Source organism: Diadema setosum, chromosome 9 (genome assembly GCF_964275005.1).
Source record: "Diadema setosum chromosome 9, eeDiaSeto1, whole genome shotgun sequence".
NCBI lineage: Eukaryota > Metazoa > Echinodermata > Echinoidea > Diadematoida > Diadematidae > Diadema > Diadema setosum.
The window spans coordinates 17,331,434-17,350,749 of NC_092693.1; the positions used below are offsets into that span (position 1 = coordinate 17,331,434).

Genomic DNA, 19,316 nt, shown 5'->3' on the forward strand with positions numbered 1-19,316 from the left:
TCTGGTCGTCGGGGATATGTTCCGCGGAGACTGCGTCTGGCTTCACGGATCCCCTCCGGAGGAGAGCGATAATGTCAAAAAAATAAAAGACTCCTCCGGACAGACGGATCTTTCTGTCTGGCTCTGTCACTGCCTTCTCAGTAGAGGCAGATCGGGCAAATACAGGTGGTTTGTACAAAGCTAATACATGTACAGCCGTGTAGGCCTACAACCCATGTGCCTGGTGTCATGCTTCACTCAATGTTAAATCAGAAAAGAAAATGATGATCGCCAGAAGAGACATAATACCATGCACACTATGGACAGTGAAAAAGATTGGGACAATTTGACAGTGCTGACAAAATTCATTTTGACACGTTCTTGTGGAAATTCTGCAAAATTTCATTTTCTATGAAATGGTTTTGTGATCAACTTTCTTTTTTTTTTTTTTAACAGCTAGCAAAAGATGTTGACATATTGATTATCTGTTGTGATTCGTTGCAGCATTGTTCTGTGGTGTTTCCTTCGCTCCAAGATGCATGCTGCCGTAACAGCTGACCACCATCCGGAATTTGACACTCGCCCGGACAAGCCGTGAGTACCAAAACCGGTGAAAATGGGGACTTACAGTTTATGAACTTGTTTGCCATACAAATTGTATATATTGACTTCTTGCAAAGTTTAATGAGTCAAGAGTTGTGTTCAAAACTAATGGCACAGTCAACGCATGACCAAAAATCAAGATTTGTTTCAGTGTATCAGGCCGAGTACCATATTCAAAGTGCCCATTAGCAATGCATTCAGGGGGGAAAAAATAGTGTTACTCGCACAAAATCCTCATCTTTAACTCCTTTATTAAAAGTTTTTTTTTTTTTTCAGAATGACTGTTAAGCCCTCACATTGTCAAGTTCACGCTAGTGAAATTACATTACTGGTAAGACACACATGAAGCTAGGTGATTTCTATTTGATTTTCCCTTTGAAGGATGCACATCTCGCAACCTTCCCTCCTGAGCCACACTAGTGGGTTTAACAACTACCGGGGACTGTTGAACCTCTGCATTGTCCTTCTGGTAAGAAAATCAAGTTCCCAAGAGCATTCATATCTAATGCTACACTATAAAATGTAGTCATGAGTGTGTTTGTGTGTGTGCTCATCTTATACACACTGTATGTATTGACTAGTTTGCATTATAGTGTATTTGCCTCCTCCTGGCATTAACTATGGCATCTTGGTTCTGTAATGACAAGGGGTTTGTATCAACATTTCAGATACTGTAACTGTATCAAGTAGGAGTATTATTATAACAAGTACCATTTGCCTGTTCATGTAAATGACATTAATGTCAAGCAAGTGGGATACTTTCTCATGGCATACGATGTGAAGTCGTCACATCTGCTGATGGTAGTGCAAGGTTGGTTTTTGTTTGTTTGTTTGTTTTGGGTTTTTTTTTCCATGTGAAACCAGTGGAGTGTATTCTAATTTCATGCCTCAAATGCAGTGAAGTGACATGGTAACTTGCCTTATGTACCGGTACTGTGAGTACTACTGTACGATAAATCATCTTTTGCTTTGATGTGTGCAACATTGCAGATGCATAATAGAACTGTAACAATAGCATGAGCATACTTTGTGTTGCAAGAGGGCGATGTTACATCTGTACAATATCGTCACTGCTGATTATCAGTGCATTAAGACTACACCTAGATGTGGATGAAATCGTTGAAACTTGTTTTTCCCCGGAACAATGACTACTTCTGACTTAATCCGCAACATCAATGTATTTACATATTTGTGAAGTTGTGCGTTGTCGTTTTGCTTCTGAATTGTTCAGAAGTAGATTTTAAAAAGAGATATATTTTCCATCCATTTCATGCAGCATCATTCTAAGAGATATTTTGAAGTAGTCTGGTTGTAAATAGCCAAAGCTGCTCCTCTGTAAGATGTTGATTTGCTAAATGGAATTCATCATGGATATGATTTCATGTCATAAACATACTTTCTTCTCGTAATAAATTGGTGTCTAGGTAAAAAAGGAATTGCTTATGCACTGGCTTTAGATAATAAAATGTATGTTACGGCTTTGAATAAATGTGTAAGGGAATGTATACAATGTATACCCTAAGCTAGCTCCTGTCAATTCATTTTCAATGTGTTTGATGATTCCATTACAGGGCATGTCCACCAGCCGACTTGTACTTGAAAATCTCATCAAGTAAGTACCTGGTAGACCATGACGGTGTTGACTGCCAAAATTGTTTTACCAAGTATTTGAACGTTGAAAGCATTGACTGTCTAGCCAATTTATGGCTGAATACATGAGGCAACCAACAAATTTTGAAAGTGATCTGTAAGACATGGATATATTTTCTTAGCTTTATATTATGCAATACCCTCTAAATTGTTCTCACTCTGCAGCAGTTCATGACATACGGTGTACAATTTCTATAGCACCATTTTCCATTCTGATTGAATGCTCAAGGTGCATTACACCAAATAATGTTAAAAAAAGTAAAATGTTTGTCTCTTTAGGACTGACCATGGCATTATTCATTTTGTCACTAGTGATACAATATGCCTGGCCTGCATTGTCAATAAAAGTTTGATTAGTGCTCATTCATTCAGTAATTAGTAACTTTTGTGATAGTATGAATGCTCCATGTGTCAGTCAATGCACTAGTTATTGTACTGAATTTACGATGTCAGAGTAAGAAAAGCTACCAAGAAGAAATACTGTATGGTCCCTCGGAATGCATCTATACAAGAAGTGAATCGTCCTGTATGACATGTGTAGGGTTAAGGTTGATATGCAAGGCCTTCATTTCTATGCTATGATTAGTCTGCCTTTTATATACCGGTGTAAGGTCAGCATTTGCAGAAATATGGAGACAAATTTATACCGAGGGAATGCATTCATGCATATCCAGCAGCTCCCTTTCTACTTGATCCTACTGGATACATCATGATATCCTTGGCAACGTTTCTTTTTTTTTTAATTTGTGAGGAGATAGATACTTGTGAAATTGACAACTTGCGAAAGTATTGCATGCATCATGATTACCCTGTATATCATCTCTAAGATGGGAAATTAGTAACTTCCCTTCTGAAAAGAGATACTACTTCATTTCTCATTCCTTCACTAATTGTTCTCAATTGCTAATTCAACCACATAGTAGCACACACAACACATAAAACCCCCCAACTTGTTCAAGATTTCTGTTTTACAGCATGTATGACGGTATGTATGACATAAGCCCCATCGTCAACCAGGTGTAACTAATACTTTTACTACCTGCCACTGTTTCATGCCTTTTCAAAATTTGTCCCCGCTCCGCTCCAGGTATGGCATTCTGATGGACCCGCGGATCTGGTTCAATATCTTCCTGGAAGACCCCTACAGCTGGCCCAACCTTGCTCTTATCATCTGTGAGCATTGTTGTTGTTGTTGTAGCAAATGAAGTTTATGATTGCACTGCTCTCTCATTGAGAAATATACACTTGTATCATCCCTGTTTGCAGCAGGAGGGTGCCAACTTGCGGCAGGTGCCGTTTCAGTCATTTCTGAAAAGGCCCAATCAGGTACAGAGTACTCTCACTTCCTATAACACTAGCGAGTAACTTGTGGACTAAGCACACTTGATGCTCTTTAGCTGTTTTATGGATTCAATGAAACTGCCCCTGCCTCAAATAGGTGCCCTGTCCCAAACAGTGATGCTTAATCTACATACACAAATACTAAATGACATTAGAATATCTTTCAGCTACAAATTATATCGCACTTTTCATCTTATTATAGGGAACAAGCTGCTGTTTATGGTGACTAAGTATTAAAATGGTAGTGTGTGTGTGTGTGTGTGTGTGTGTGTGTGTGTGTGTGTTTCACCCTCGCTGCCAAGAAAATGTGGATTTTCTTTGTTATTCAGATTTTGTGACTCATTAACTATGTTGGTACTTCTGCAGATTTTTCTTTTTCATTATTATTCCTGTAAGTGCTGTAGGTTGTGGGTATTTGTGTTGGCAAGTGGGCTAACTTCTTTAAAAGTAGACTAAGGCTTTTGAAGTTATAATACTGGTATCTGTAAAATGCTTCTATGCTCTATGATGCATCACTACTGTCTGCAAACTCAGGATTATCGTGGGAAATTATCATGGCAATATTTTTTGTTTTCTTTCTTCCCACGCAGTCCTAAACTTCTTCATCCTCTTTGCCCTCTGGATTGAGAACCTTGCCTCTAAGGTATTTCTTCCATACCTCCCTCTGATCATCCTTATTGTCACATGATGTTGCATCATTATCGAGCATTTTAAACAAAACAGAGCTATTCAATATTTTAAAGCAGAGTGGAATTCTTACAGAGCCTTTTGTGGGTGATATTGTCTCTGATAACTCTGTTTGTTATCGTTGCTGTATTTTCTTATGAAAGCTTATGGTCTCCAAACCTGGTAATTATCATTGTGGTATTGTGGCATTGTGGGCAGCCAAATCCAATATGCAAATCTATTGAGGTATTGAGCAGATTATAGCCAAATTCAAGATGGATTGGATTTGTAATCACACCCAGTTTGCATGACATGCCACATTTCACTAGATAAATCATTTACATTGCTGTGGTTGGAAAAACAAAATGGCAGTAAGTCAGTGAAATTCATATGTCCAATTTCAAAAAGTTTCTGTGTCATTTTGTAATATAGAATTAATCATGTGTTCATCTGTCATGTTAAATTAATGAAGTTGGAGACAGGAATCCGGGGAATCCCCTGAAATGTGTGATTAGATTGAAAATCTGAAATTTTACATTTCTTCATATGTTAAAATCAAAGTCTTGACTAGTCCTGTCTGAATTTCAGAGTTTAAGAATGTTATGAAATTTCAGAACAAAATTTCTATAAAGTGTTTTGAATTAATCTGTTTGTTTGGTGTGTTTTTTTTTTTTCAATGCGTAATCTCCTGTGTAAAATGGAGGCTGACTTTTGAGGTGGATTTCTTTTTATTCATTTATCTTATTATCCTGGGACAAATTATACCTTTTAGAAAGCTATAGAGTGTTGGTACTGTATGGAGAATTTCAAATAGCAAAATCAGCTGAAGCAGTGATTGCTGACTTTTATCATGATGAGAAGTCACTTTATAAACTGGTACAGTGTGCATTGTGCAGGCACAATTTTATGTCTCCCACAAGTCAGATGAATGGAGAAGGCGTGAACGTGACTACTTTATTTCTTTCTCACTCTACACCAGGACTTGATTGGACCACAGTTGACCAAGGGACTTGTCGTCATCAACACCATGACCGTGTTCCTCTTTCCTATGGCCACAATCTTGTACCTCAAGCCGAATCCTTGTACGTGCAGGTCTCATACGACCTCTCACACAATCAGGAGCCAACAATCCAACAAACTCTCACAATCTTTGATACACCAACCTATAAATTTCTTCTGCATTACATGAATCGTCTGCATCATTTAGTGTCTTGTTTCCTACACAGAAAAAGAAAAAGGAGAAATATTCCGTACTTCCTATGTGTTCTGTTTGACATTAGAGTCAAAGAGGCCAAAAATAACTGATGCGTATTAAACCATAGTCTGAAACTGGTAACTTAAATGATGTCTCTTTTCACCCCCTTTTAGTATTTGACATGCTCATTCAAGATGAGAATTAAAAGAAGCTTTTCCAGCTGTAGATGACATAACTTGCAATATCTCTACCTAAAACATTGCAGGGTAGCACAGTCAAGTGTAATGACAAGTATGACATGTGATTGCTGTTATCATGAAACAGAAATGACATCCCCCCTTCATGGTCTTCTCTGTTTGTATAAGAGAAATTGCAAACACCCCAATTGTGTCATATATATACATAAAGAAACTTCTTGTAAATTTTGATATATCTCTTTCTTGAAACATCTAAAGCAGCTATACATGTGTGACACCCACATACAGATATTCCGTTGCTTTGATAACTTCAAAACCCAGTAATATCAGACACAGGTCAGTACACTCTTCACAGTATGGCTGTTACCTCCTCTCTACAGTGGGCTCCTTCGTCAGTCTTGGCGCCTATTCCATCGTGTTTCTGAAGCTGATCTCTTACGCCGCGACCAACCAGTGGTGCCGTGCAGCTCTGAAGCAGGAGGGCGCCGGTGTAGGCGCCGCCGCCGCTGCCAAGGCTGACAAAAACCGGGAAGTACGCCGATCGCCTCGCCGCCATTCCACCCCTCAGCCGACGCTGAGAAAGCGGTCGTCACATCGGCGCAACAGTGACGGTGGATCTTCGTCACAAGGTAATCGTCAGACCTCAATGCAGCAACATAGGTTTTAAGACTGGATTACAAGTGTTGTGGATGTTGCTCATTGATAAGTCTGTAAGTGTCTTACAAATTTACAAGCTCTCCCATTCTTTTCTTGTGACAGATATGCACAAAAATTGACAAGCAAAGTCAAAGATGCATGCCCAGATCCGTCCATCACAGAATTCGTGTTGTGAGGCTGTAATGCTTGTGTCTATGTTGAAACCTTCAAATATTTGTTGTTGCATATTATGTACATTGCACATCATAAAATATAACCTTATTCTCATGTTTTTGTGGTGTCACAAATGTACACACAAGTAGTTATGTACATGTATGAAGGCTGTATGCATGGTTGTTTTAATGTGTACATTGTATGTACACAGGGTGACCAGATTAATGGAGAACATTCTATATGATATAGATATAGTACATACAGGCTGACCAGATCTGTGGAGAATTTTCTATGTGGTATACAATGTAGCTACAGTACATGTATGCATGTGACAGGAAATACATTATAGCTCACTCAATCTAGAATGATTTAACCCATTCCAGAAAATTCTAGGAAGTGCTTACATATTTGGCTGAGTGAGGCACTGTCCCTGTAGCCCAATGTGATTGGTAGTTAATTTTGGCAATGATGTTATGCACATAGTTAGACAGTGAGTCATCCAGGATTCCTGGAATTTGGACTTGCTAGTATGTTCAGGTATGTGGCCCCAGGTTGGAGAAAATTACAGAATGTACTAGAAAGGGGTGAATGGATAGTATATAAGCCGGAGAAATTCTGAGGTAGGCAGAGTACCTAACACCTCTGCTCTGAGAGTTACGTCACTTCTGGCTCTGAAGCGACTTGTTATAGTCAGTCCTGTGTTACCTGCTGACCTGCTATACAAACTGTGTTTGTGGAGATAAGGCCTGGGAGACATTTTGCCTGCAGAGAATTAATTTGCCTACAGTGGAGATAGACTCCATATTTTAGTGTCAACGGACATTATTACGGCAAAGCTGTGACGGGCTGGATTCCTTGCTGGACATTATAAAGTGAATCATCATTCAACGCATCAACTGGACGTGGTCGTCATAACATTTGGATTCTGCACGTTTCGCTGTGGACGTATATCCTGGATTTTTACCCCGGATATACCGAGGATTATCACAACCTGCGCCTCTGGATTTACGTCTGAGGTATCATTCATCGGTGCATCGCGGATCATTCATCTGTGCATCGAACATCGTATCTGGACACTGTCAAAGGATTACTTGCTTTCAAATTTGGCTGTACTACGTGTAAGTGATTCCACTACCGATTTATAATTGTTTCTATTGATCATTATTGTACTGATGTGAAAACCGATTACGAGTCTGTACCCACAATATCACTGTTAATAAACCGCCTGGACATCAGTTGATTGTTTCTTTTGTGCGATCATTCTCAGAGTGATTTTGGTCGTAACAGTGGGTTTTTTGTTTTTTTTCATTTAGCTAATGGGAACGCAGCCAGTGACCATGATGAAGTCAATACAGCTCCTCTTGTCAACTATCCTGACAACCTTAACATCTTGGGTGAGTATTGGTGCTCCTTTCACTTTGGGTTTCTTATGAATTAATCTGAACCAAAGACTAATCTACATTTAATGTTTCTGAATTCTTGCTTAATGTTTCAAACAGAGTTAATCAATTTGTTGGCACTTTCTCCATCCCTAACCCTGTTTCAATGTCAGAGGCACTACTCCTCTGAGTCCATTGATTCAAGACATTGTTTTGCATGCTACATGTTTTCAAATCTTGATTTATTCTGTTGCATTAGTCTATATTCTGCCCGTGATAACTCTGTTTAATACCTAATTAACTTGATTCCCATCAAGTTTGTTTGGTTTTTGTTTTGTTTGATGAGAAGTAAGCCACGGTGATCTCAAGTAAAATAAGTTGAATTTTCAAGCTTTTGCTGATTATTCAGATCTATCAAGATGCTTTTGTTAATTGTTTGTTCACTAGACATTTACTATTTCATGATGGTTCCTACACTGTGCTACGAACTCAACTTCCCGCGGACCAAGAGAATGCGTAAAAGGTTCCTCATCCGTAGAGTGGTTGAACTGGTTTGTATATTTTGTTATTTCCTACTTTTTGTTCTCGGTGACATGCTTTTTTCTGTTTTTGTGGTCAAGATGGAAGGAGAGGCCAGGATTAATTTTTGTTGTGTGTTTGAAAAAAAAAAAAAGGTTTAGTGTTCTTTCTCTTTGAGTGTTATTTGTCATTACAGTTGAAATTATTCCATTATTTGTTAGGTTACAACTTATAACTAACACTCCCCTTTATTGAGTCCTAACCTTGACAAGCAGAAGAGAATCTTTTCTTGCTTCTATTCACAACATGTGGAATTTATGTAATGAAAAGTGGTAGGAAGATGCAAATGTAATATTGTAGTTGTTTGGAGGCACAAAACATTGCTCCACCAAAATTTGAAGTGGCAGAAAAGCTCTGTACCCAACAACACAGGAGCCCAGAAAAATGTATTTAAAAAAGCAAGTGATTCTGATGTGGTGCTGTTCCATCCAGGCAGTGGAGCAAAGAAGATCTTGTTTTTGTCTATGCAACTTTTTTCATAGCCAGAATTTGTGGTGTAAATGATCACTTTTCTGTTGCTTGATCAGAAGTGTTGGTTTGTACAAGAACAAATCACTCATTTACGTAAAGTTCTACTTCATTAATATTGCCGTGCATATTAGTAATTCTGTAGATTGTGGTTATTCAAAATGCACATTCTGATGTTTGATTATTCTTTTTTTCTTTTAAGCTTTTCCTTACCCAACTCTGCCTGTGCCTCATCCAACAAGTAAGTCATATAAATTTCAGCTCTGTTTTTTCCATTGTGTGTGTGTGTGTGTGTTTGTATGAGTGATATCACAGGAGGGGGAGTGAAATAGAACTGAATTTAATCAGCATGTACTGAGCGAGTGTTGACTAGTGGCCCGAGTTTAGTGTGTATCTTAAATTGTGAGAGAAATGGGGTTGATAAAATTATGAGAGGCGTTACCTAAATGGTTAAGCTTTCATCCTGTTGGATCTCAGTCTCTATTCCCCTAAGATATTTCTTGTGAATCTTACCTTCACATGGACTGTCTATAGCGTGATATCCTCTTACAGATCAGAGCCAAATAAACAAGTTGATTTCACTAGATGACGTGAAAGTGTTTGTGGAAAAGACTCTGATATATATATATATATATGTATGTATTTTTTTAAAGAGCATTTAGCTGTTTGCCAAGCCTGTGCCAACTAATTGGTATTTGTTTATGTGCAGTATAGGAGCAAATTTTAATAAATGATTGTCACTTTTTTTTTTTTTTTTTCAGTGGATGATCCCAACAGTGCTGAATGGAAGGGAACCATTCACTGTAAGTCAATGCCAGAGTTGATGTATTCTGTGTTATGTGTAGGGTTATACCCTCAACATTTGAAAAAATTACTTTATCTTGTCAATCGTTCATTCTTCCAGAAGGAATATAGTCATATGGTCTTTCTGTTGACATATTTAGAAAATATAATGTGAAGGTATTGTTGAAGAGCAAGGAGAGAAGTAGAAATGAGTTCCTGAAAGTTGTACCATTATTCTGATATCAGTCAAGGATGAAACAGCAGAATCTCAAGAGTTTTTATCCCTTTCGAATCAGGAGGAATGGAGTGTACAATTTTGTTGTGATCTGTTGGTAAATAATCCACAATCAAAGTTAATATTTGTTTGCATTGTCTCTTCCTTTAAGAACATGGACGTGAAGAGAATCGTCGAACGGGTTCTCAAACTTGCCGTAAGTGATGTGTACCCTGTAAAATTACCTGTCGGAAATTGTGATATGATGGTGTCTTTTGGGTCCTTCAAAATAGCTCCCTTTTTCATATGTAACAATAGCCATTTCTTGTGTAGTTCAATTTGCTTGCCTTACACATCATGATAAGAACTTGAATTTTTGCATGGACTTTGCAGGAGCTCTTCTTACTGTATGTTTTAAGTTCAACATATCATGTGTCAATTAGATCAAAGTCATGGAGAAGCTCAATCTTTGTGTTTTTTGTTCTTTTCCTTGTTTAACAAATTAGATCTTACTTAATTATGTGTATGAAGTATGAATGAGTGCTAGACTTCCCTCTCACATGGAAATATTGAGTAATTGTGGATGAATGCTGGAGTCCTTGTTGACTTTGATAGACATTGAATTGTTAGTGTTTCCATTGTAGTAGTGTTTGGGTTGAATTTTCACTATCGAATAGTGTATCGCTACTTTCATCAAAACATTAATTCATTTTACTCTCTCACTCTCTTTGGAGTAAGTTCCCTTGGAATGCCACAGTATTTGCATTTTTGTAAAGAATTTTGATGGCATACCTCTCTTCTGATTCCAATGATTCGTGAATGCTGTTGCAGAACCAAATAATGTACTGTCAAGTTTATCCATTTCCAATTCTTTCTCCCCTTAGGTCCCAAACCACATCGTATGGTTGATCTTCTTCTACGCATTCTTCCACTCGCTAATGAACATCTCGGCGGAAGTATGTTATTTTGCTGACCGACAATTCTACCTCGATTGGTGGTAAGCTTTGAGACAAACAGTGCAGCTGCTTGTACTTTTGAAGGTCTGCATGCTATCTTGTCATTATTTCTTGATGAATGTCTGTATGTAATTCCCAGTGTTAGCTGAATATAGTGATTTCTCAAGTCATCTTCAAGGAGTTTGCCTACTTCATTTACTTTTGACAGAGATCACTAAAGTTGTTGTTTTCTCTCTTTAAATGCATGCTTTATTAATACAGAAAATGCTTAGCAAGCAAATGTGAGTGAAGTTCCTCTAATAGGTAGTTTCATACAAAATTGATACAAAATTGTAAAGCATATTGTTTTTACAAATTCAAAGATTTGTATGAAAGATCAAGTGATGTATCTGAGTGTTAAAGTGAACAAATGTGTTAAGCCAGGATAGAGTTCTGTATGGAAATATCAGTTTACGCAGTCAGTTGTCATTCTGAAGGAATCATTCCATTGTGGATGCACATGCAGACCATATGACAGCATTTCCATCATGAGGATTTTGTCTCCAACTTCCCGCAGGAACTCGGAAACGATTGCATACTTCTGGAAAAACTGGAACATACCTGTACATCGATGGTGTGTCCGGTGAGAGATTCAATTTTTCCTTCAGGAGTTTCTCTTTGTCTTGATGTCATTTGCACATGTTAAATGTCCTGTTTACCTTTGGGAGCAGTGATTTAAAAATGTTCAAGATATCACATTTCATGCGTATATGTAGGTCTGTTGTACCACAAAACATCCTACCATATAATTTTTTTTTTTGCAATAAAGCCTAAAATATAAGGAGATATCAGTATTTTTCTCAATAAACCGTAACTGTGTAGACGGGTGATAGTCTGGAAACATTTTTATTATAACTACTGTTCACATTTTGTAAATTTAACAATATCTAGCATTGATTTTCCTGATTCAAATTTTTACAGTGGTTGTTTCTATCCCTAACTCACATTTTAAAATTATTTTAAAGCACTAATGCTGGTTTTTTGTTTCATCTGCAAATGGTAAATTATGCCTTTAATATCATAACTACAATGTCTTCACTGTCAAGCAGTGTTGGAAATTAATCTGAAGCAATTGACATTATGTTAGAGGAAATAAGATTGTTGTGCAGTGTCAGTATGAAAAACTGGTAAACACAAAACGAAAAGACCAACATTGTTAAAGGACAAGTTCACCTTCATTAACATAAGGATTGAGAGAATGTAGCAATATTAGTAGAACACATCATTGAAAGTTTGAGGAAAATCGGACAATCCGTTCAAAAGTTATGAATTTTTGAAGTTTTTGTGCAGTCACCGCTGGATGAGAAGACTACTGCAGTGTATGATGTCACAAGCGTACAACAATATAACGAAAATATAAAGAGAATTTCACAAAATTTCATCTTTTGCAAAAAGTACACATTCCCTTGACTCGTTACTGACATATGTTATGGGTAATATTATTCCCATTGCCTTTAGAAAGACGCAAGTCAAGTGCTCTTTTATTATGTGAAAAAAGTGAAAATATGTTGAATTTTCTTTACATTTTCTTTATACTGTTGTACTCATATGACATCACGAGCCTTAGTAGTCTCCTCATCCAGCGGTTCCAACACAACAATTTTAAAAATTCATAACTTTTGCATCGATTGTCCACTTTTCCTCAAATTTTCACTGATGTGTTCTACTAATATTGCTGCATTCTCATAATCCTTATGTTTGTGAAGGTGAACTTGTCCTTTACGTTGTTAGACTGCTCTGAATGATTTCGAATACCACTTTTGCATGTATGCATGCATGCAAAAGAGCACACAAGTGCTGGGAGAGGAGTAGGACCCCTAAGTTTAGGGAACATGTGTATGCTCCTGTAAGTTAATAGCAAGTTGTTATCAATGCTCCCTACCACAAGAAATCTTTGGACTAGGACATGGGTATGGTTATCCTATGTCATATATAGTGTACAGTTCTGGGTTCAAGGTCTGCTTTGAACACATGGTTGTCGTTATCATCGATTCAAAGTAGATTGTACCAGCTGTTTGATTACAGTCCCAGAGATACTGGCACTATCGGTCCATAAACTCAGTCCTTTCAGTTTCCTCATGCACCTTCAATCTGCAACCAAGGTTGCATCACTGACAAAATCTCATGCTGTCCGTCTTTCGTCTGATCCCCTGCAGACATATCTACAAACCACTCCGGATTAAGGGCTACTCCAGGACGAAATGTCAACTTGTCGTCTTTCTGGTGTCGGCCATCTTCCATGAGGTGAGCATTTGCTTCAAGTGTTCACTCTCGTGGCAGACATGTCTCGATACATAGTTGGATCCTTATATCAAATCTTTGGGGGGTTTTTTGCAAATTGGAGCTGACTACCTTTCTTGCAAATTCTTTTAGCACTCATTGTATTTGCAGTCAAACTAAAATTTCAGTCAATATTGTTTTTGGTGGGATTTTTTTTTTTTTTTCAAAATGGATATGCTCTATTTTGTCATGGATTGTGAATAGCGGTATCAGCCAGCCTGAACTATTTTGCCTGATGTACAACACAAAGTCTGTTGGGATATTTCCTGTGGTTTGCTGACACCAATTCCCAAGAAGTGGTCTTGTGCTTGCTTGTCACAAGTTGCTAGGTGTTTGTGTATGTTTTTTTTTTTTCTTCATTGAATCCATTGCTTTAACCCTAATCAGGCTGGGCTTTTTTGGCTATGCTATATCTGGGGGGGGGGGGGGGCGGATTCCGCCCCCCTTCAGATCTCGCCTATGGAATGCGTGATCGCGCCGAAAATCGGCACACGCGATGCCCGCGACGTATACTATCAAAATGTGTGGTTGCTTTCTCCGAAAAAACTTTCTTATATTTTATATTAATTAATTATTGTAATTTATGCATAAAATCAGTTTTTGGCTCTAAATCACTTATTAATGCTCTAATTAAGCTAATTTCTTTTTTAAAATGTTTCTTGTATCATTCTCCTGAGACATAGGTTAAAAAAAAATCTGTATCGAAATTAATTTCTTATGTATTTGATTGTTTTTATGAATTTCTTATGTATTTCTTTGTTTTTCGACCTTTTGTTTTTGTTTGTTTTTTTGGCCAAAATTTGTCACAGACATTTTTCGAAGCTTTATTATGCTAAAATAAATTAATTTCGTCCATTCTAAGTCAAGATATGAATTTTTATGTGAATTAATTGAAAAAACACAATTTGCATTGGATTTGTACACAAAATCACGTTTTGGAGCAATTTTGGGGTTGACAAATTTTTTCCGATCGAGCGTCGCGTCAAAACGGTACGCGCGGGCGCAACAATTTTGGTCTCAAAAGTTGCGCGATACTTGAAAGAAAAAAGTCATGAAACATCGCAGCGGGAGCTTATCGCGCTGCGAAGATATTGCGCGAAACGTCGAGGGGGGGGCGGATTCCGCCCCCCCCCCCCCCCCCCCCCCCCCCCCCCCAGCCTGATTAGGGTTAAGATAGAATGAGTGAACACTAGATAATGAATGGGTGAATGAATAATCAGTTGCATTTTTTTTTTTTTTTTTTGTTACATGATGCAGTATTTGGTACCCTGGGGTACCAAATGAAAATTCCCCTGGCTTACCAAAAAATGTGTCAAAATACTTTTTAGTATTATTATGCACAAAAATGTTTTCTTATTTGTGATTATGCATCAATTAATGCATGCAAGTGTACTTCGAAAAACACCTATATGGTGCTAGTTCATTGCGACGACTTTGCCGTATCCGAATTCAGAATCGGCGTGTCTGAATTCGGATACGCATTATAAATAATGGGCATGAGATGGCGCTATACAACGCGGTACCCCGGGTTACAACGGTACCCCGGTGCACGGCGTGCCGAATCACATGACAAGTACATGCTGTGATGTTATCATCCGCTGAGCAGAGCGATAGATGAAGTATGGATGATGTAGGTATCGTAAAGTTACAGCAGGACTATACACTAATGCTTTTTCTTTTTTTTTTCTACTAGTCCGACCTGTATGTCGGACCAGTAGGTACCCAGTTTTTCCATATTTGTACTTGGTCCATTCCTGAAAAAGTTACTGGTCTGACAGCAAGTTTTACTGGTCAGGGACCATCCGACCAGTACCAATGACATGTGCAGCGTTGGTTACTAACTAACAAGCCTGTAGGAAATCTCAAACCTGGCTCTTTTGTTTTCTTTCTCCAGTATCTGGTGAGCATCCCTCTCCAGATGTTCCGTCTGTGGGCGTTCTTTGGCATGCTTCTCCAGGTAAGACCCTGAAGGATGAACGAAACAACAGCCCCTTGGGGGTGGTATTTTTAGCCCGTTTTAATTCTTTTTAAATCTGTTGTAACAAATCAATATTCAGAACACTGTTCTAACTCTGTTGTTACTTTTGTTTTAAATTCTGTTGTAACTTTGTTTTATCTTGCGCTCTCTCTCTCATAGGCAGTTTCATTCCTGATGTTATTATTTATATTGATAGCAAATATTACTGTTATAGCTTGTGCTTATGATAACAATATTGTAAAAGTTGAAATTTTAGCGGTGTTGAATTTTTGCGCATTTCGCGCAACCAGAAACTAGCACGAAAATAGAAGCACACAAATGTTTTTGATTGCCATATGTCTCTTACTTACTGTCTTGATTCCGCGGAATTAAAAACATGCGAAAGTCTTCATATCGGGCCGAGTGCGAAAAATTAGTTGTGTGAAAATATCCACTTTTACAGTAGTAGTAGTAGTAGTAGTAGTAGTAGTAGTAGTAGTAGTAGTTGTAGTAGTAGTAGTTGTAGTAAATAGCAGTATTAATAGTAGTGATAATAATAATAAGTATGATAATATAATGATTGTAGTCATAGTAATGATAATAACAGTAATAATAATATACATGATTTACACTTTCTTCCCTTGGCATTCTCCATCTTCTCTTGCTTCGTACAGCTTCCGCTTGCCTTGCTCACGGAACGTGTCGATGGTCACGTGGGCAACATGCTGGTCTGGCTGTCTCTCATCATCGGCCAGCCGGTAGCAATCTTCCTGTACTTCCACGACTACCTCGTGTTGCACGGGACGTTGCTCTCCCAAGTGGCCAATGCGACGGCCACCCCGTAACATCAGGGGTGGCCTCTTTTTTTTTCTGTCTCGCAACATCCTTTCACTACTCTTTTCTGTCTCGCAACTTCCCGTCACTTAAAGCAAGTAATTAATTTTTTTGGAGTGGTAAAAAAGTTGTAAAAATTGTGAATTTTGTAGAGATGAGAAAGACACTGAGGTTTTCTTATCCTTGCTCTTATCATGGTATGGTCGCAGGGGGGAAGAGCAAGTTGACAAGCCGTGCATCTAGGGAGATGGGGTTGAGCGAGGAAGTAGGGTGTGGGGCTGGTGGCTGGTTGCTGCGGGGAGCAGTGGGCCGGGATGCCTCGGCTGTCTCGGGATTCGACGCGGAGTAGGTTCGGGGATTACGCACCCAAGTCTGGCAGTAGGTGGGGCAGGGTTACGAGGTGTGCGCTACCTTCTGGTGTGTGAGGGAGCCCTTCTTCTGCCTCCTGAGACCAGCCGGTGTTGGAAATGTCCCAAGGCAGTATGGGCTGCTTGGCATGCACCATCCCAGTGCTCTGATGCAGGGGATGGCAGTCTGTCGCAGACCTGTGCATTTCTGCTGGAGTGGATGGGCTTATTCACAGTTGCACGACAGCCTCTTGGGATTGGATAAAGAGAGAGTGTTCCCTATGGTGATCCTGCACTCTCCAGGTGCCAAATCTGTACACTGAACATCCTGTGTACCTGTTGCAGTGCCATTAGAAAGATCATGTGGCTGCCAGTGACATCATACAATCAGTGGGGAATGCTAATTGCTGCCATATTGTGAGATGCCAGCTGGGCCAACTGTCTTCCTACCTGGTGGACAGTTAATGATTACTCACATCAAACATCTTGGTTAAAAACTATTTTGAAAGCACACACTTACTCAACCCTTGTCTAATAATCGAGCATCCGTCTGTAAGAGTACTCTTCTCTTTGCCATCATTTTTTTTTTCCATCCATGGTTATCCTAAGTAAAAAAAATCATGTAATCCTGAATCATTTGGGAATGCACCTGAAACTTATCCCATCTGACTCAGACGGTTGTTGTTTTCACTGCTGGCACCATCTGGCATCACTTGTGGGAACTCACTGCACCTTTCCCTCGAGCCGTGCTAGCTTGCACCTTGCACTGTGGCGCGCAGTCTGTGGGTCCATGCTTGTACTGTGAAGACAGTACACCCCGACCCCACTCTGAATTCCAACCCCAGACAACCTCGGAGCCTGACATCAGGAGTTGCTTGGTCCTCACATGCAGGGCGTGGCTAGAATTTTGAGGTAGTTGGGCATGATGGGAGGGGGATCTAGTCATACATGAGCCAAGGACAGAGGTTGACTTGGACCATGGTTGCAACTTACCACCATTGAATGTTTAGCAACGACTTGGACTGGAGATTTGGGGATGCATGCTTGGTTAACAGTGATCTGTTACGCCTGTAGAACCACATTCAGTTCTTAGATCTTGAATGCTCAACTTCTTTCACAACCCCACATCACACTTCATACACACCCATCCGGCACAGTTCTACAATATCTAGCATCTTGGAAATGGATACATTTCATATGTTCCACACAATATCCATCTACTACCCATACCACCTCTGTCCTTTGGGACCCAGGGCTGCCGAGTAGGTAAGATTTTACATCGTTTTGATATGTTTTTGCTCTTCATTCAATTTATGTTCTTTTGATATGATTATGTCGTAGTGTAAGATTTTATTTATTAAGCATAGTATTTCAGATGTTCCTATTGTTGTTATTTTATGCTTATTGCTCGCCATATATATGTATATTTTTTTTTCTTTTTTAACTCTGCACAGATTATTTATTCTTTTTATGTGCAGAGTTTGGCAGCACTGGGTCCCACTGTGATAGTTTTTTTTACAGTACTAAAATCCACCCCTAACATTTACACACCATTGTCATTCCGGATAGCAGGTCATAGATTTCAGAACTGAGTGTAGTTCTACAAATGTTGCAAATCACTGTCAATCAGGTGTGATTACTTGGTCTGCTGTTTGAGCCGTTGCTGACATCCAGTGGGGGTATGTTGTCGCTCTGTTCCACTGCAGCCTTTTGTCTCTGACTTATGCATGGTTGGCTTCTCTTGTCTGTGTGCTCAGTTGCCTCAATTTTCGAGTCGCGGTTGGATTTGAGGTCCAGTTTATTCCCGGTGTCACTTTCTGGGGGCGTCTGAGGTTTGGGGTCCAGTGTGGTGTTGAGATGCGCCGTCTTTGCAGTACAATCAAGGGCCTGTGGACTGTGTACCACAACGCCAGATGCAAACCATTTTTGTTCGAGTAAAGGTATAATGAGTCTCTGTGAGTGGTGTCATAAGGTGCCAGGTAGTGGAGCATCGATCCATCTTGTTAGGCGGGAAAGTTTTAGGTCCGTTCCCAAATGATTCAGGATTTCATGACTTTCCAGTAAAACAAAATCTACAAATTACCTAAGGATGTCTCTCAATGGGACAAATTTCATACCTGGCCACCATTAGATTTCTGGAAATAGATGTGGAGCAAGCAGTATATTTCGGTTCTCAAAATACTACCAACCCAAACTCAAGTCTTATTGTCAGCTCAATACTTCATTTATTCATCCATTTAGACATCTGCTTGCTCACACATTTATTTTTTTATCCATTATTGCATGACCTGTGGATGCCCTTGTTCATCCCTCGTTGTGCATTTATTTCATCATTCAGGCATTCATCATTTATGTGATTGTCTCTTTCATAATTCAATACTTTGTGTCCATATAAATTATTCCAATTCAGTCCAGGTCAGCTGTAGCAGTGACCTGGGAGTTGCTCAGTTTCCCTGTATGTTACCTCCACTAAAAAAAGAAGAAAAAAAACACTAAGAAAAAAATCCCCCCCCCCAAAAAAAAAATAAAAATAAAAATAAAAACAAGCAAAAACTACTGGAAGCATTCTCAACAAATGCTTTGTAAAGATATGCAACCTGCATATCTTTGGGATAGGTTTAGTAACCCAGTTAAACACAATCTTGATCTGTACAGGATAAATTAAACAACCCAGCTAAACTTGCTTTTAAAAAGATAAAAATATAATAAAAAATGAAAAACCATAAAAAAACCAAAAAACAAAAAGAGAGAATACAGCCAAGTGTACAGGACTTTACAGAGCCCAGTACATGTCTTGCCGTAAAGGGGTGGGAGTGGGGGGGGGGGGGGAACAATTCTCTATGTCTACTGCCCTGTCTTGCCAACTTTACACAATGGCAATCAGATTCCCAAAGCTCCCATCTCACTGAAATCTTGTCACTTGTAATCTTTAGCACCCCATGCACCAGCATGTTCCATCATCAGTTGGTTGCAGAGAGGTCGTCGTGCTTCTGATCCGCAGACCCTTCTGCCTACTCGCAGAGATGTGCACAACGTGAC

General features: G+C 39.1%; 1 protein-coding gene across 1 annotated transcript; it reads left to right on the plus strand.

Moving 5' to 3' along the window:
- The first annotated feature begins 488 nt into the window (after positions 1-488).
- LOC140233547 (diacylglycerol O-acyltransferase 1-like) lies at positions 489-19,022 on the plus strand. Its single transcript, XM_072313670.1, has 17 exons — positions 489-573; positions 964-1,051; positions 2,154-2,194; positions 3,320-3,405; positions 4,164-4,216; positions 5,219-5,321; positions 6,012-6,260; positions 7,755-7,835; positions 8,268-8,371; positions 9,070-9,108; positions 9,629-9,670; positions 10,037-10,081; positions 10,749-10,861; positions 11,377-11,442; positions 13,016-13,103; positions 15,034-15,096; positions 15,771-19,022. The coding sequence occupies exons 1-17, from the start codon at positions 515-517 to the stop codon at positions 15,939-15,941; spliced, it is 1,491 nt and encodes a 496-aa protein (XP_072169771.1). The 5' UTR covers positions 489-514; the 3' UTR covers positions 15,942-19,022.
- Positions 19,023-19,316: the final 294 nt, after the last annotated feature.

Bases quoted from the DNA above. Each gene is read 5' to 3' on its own strand.
- LOC140233547 (XM_072313670.1), top strand. From the start codon at position 515: ATGCATGCTGCCGTAACAGCTGACCACCATCCGGAATTTGACACTCGC. The intron at 3,406-4,163 runs GTGAGCATTGTT...CTTCCCACGCAG, and splicing joins CAACCTTGCTCTTATCATCT to TCCTAAACTTCTTCATCCTC. The intron at 9,671-10,036 runs GTAAGTCAATGC...TCTTCCTTTAAG, and splicing joins ATGGAAGGGAACCATTCACT to AACATGGACGTGAAGAGAAT.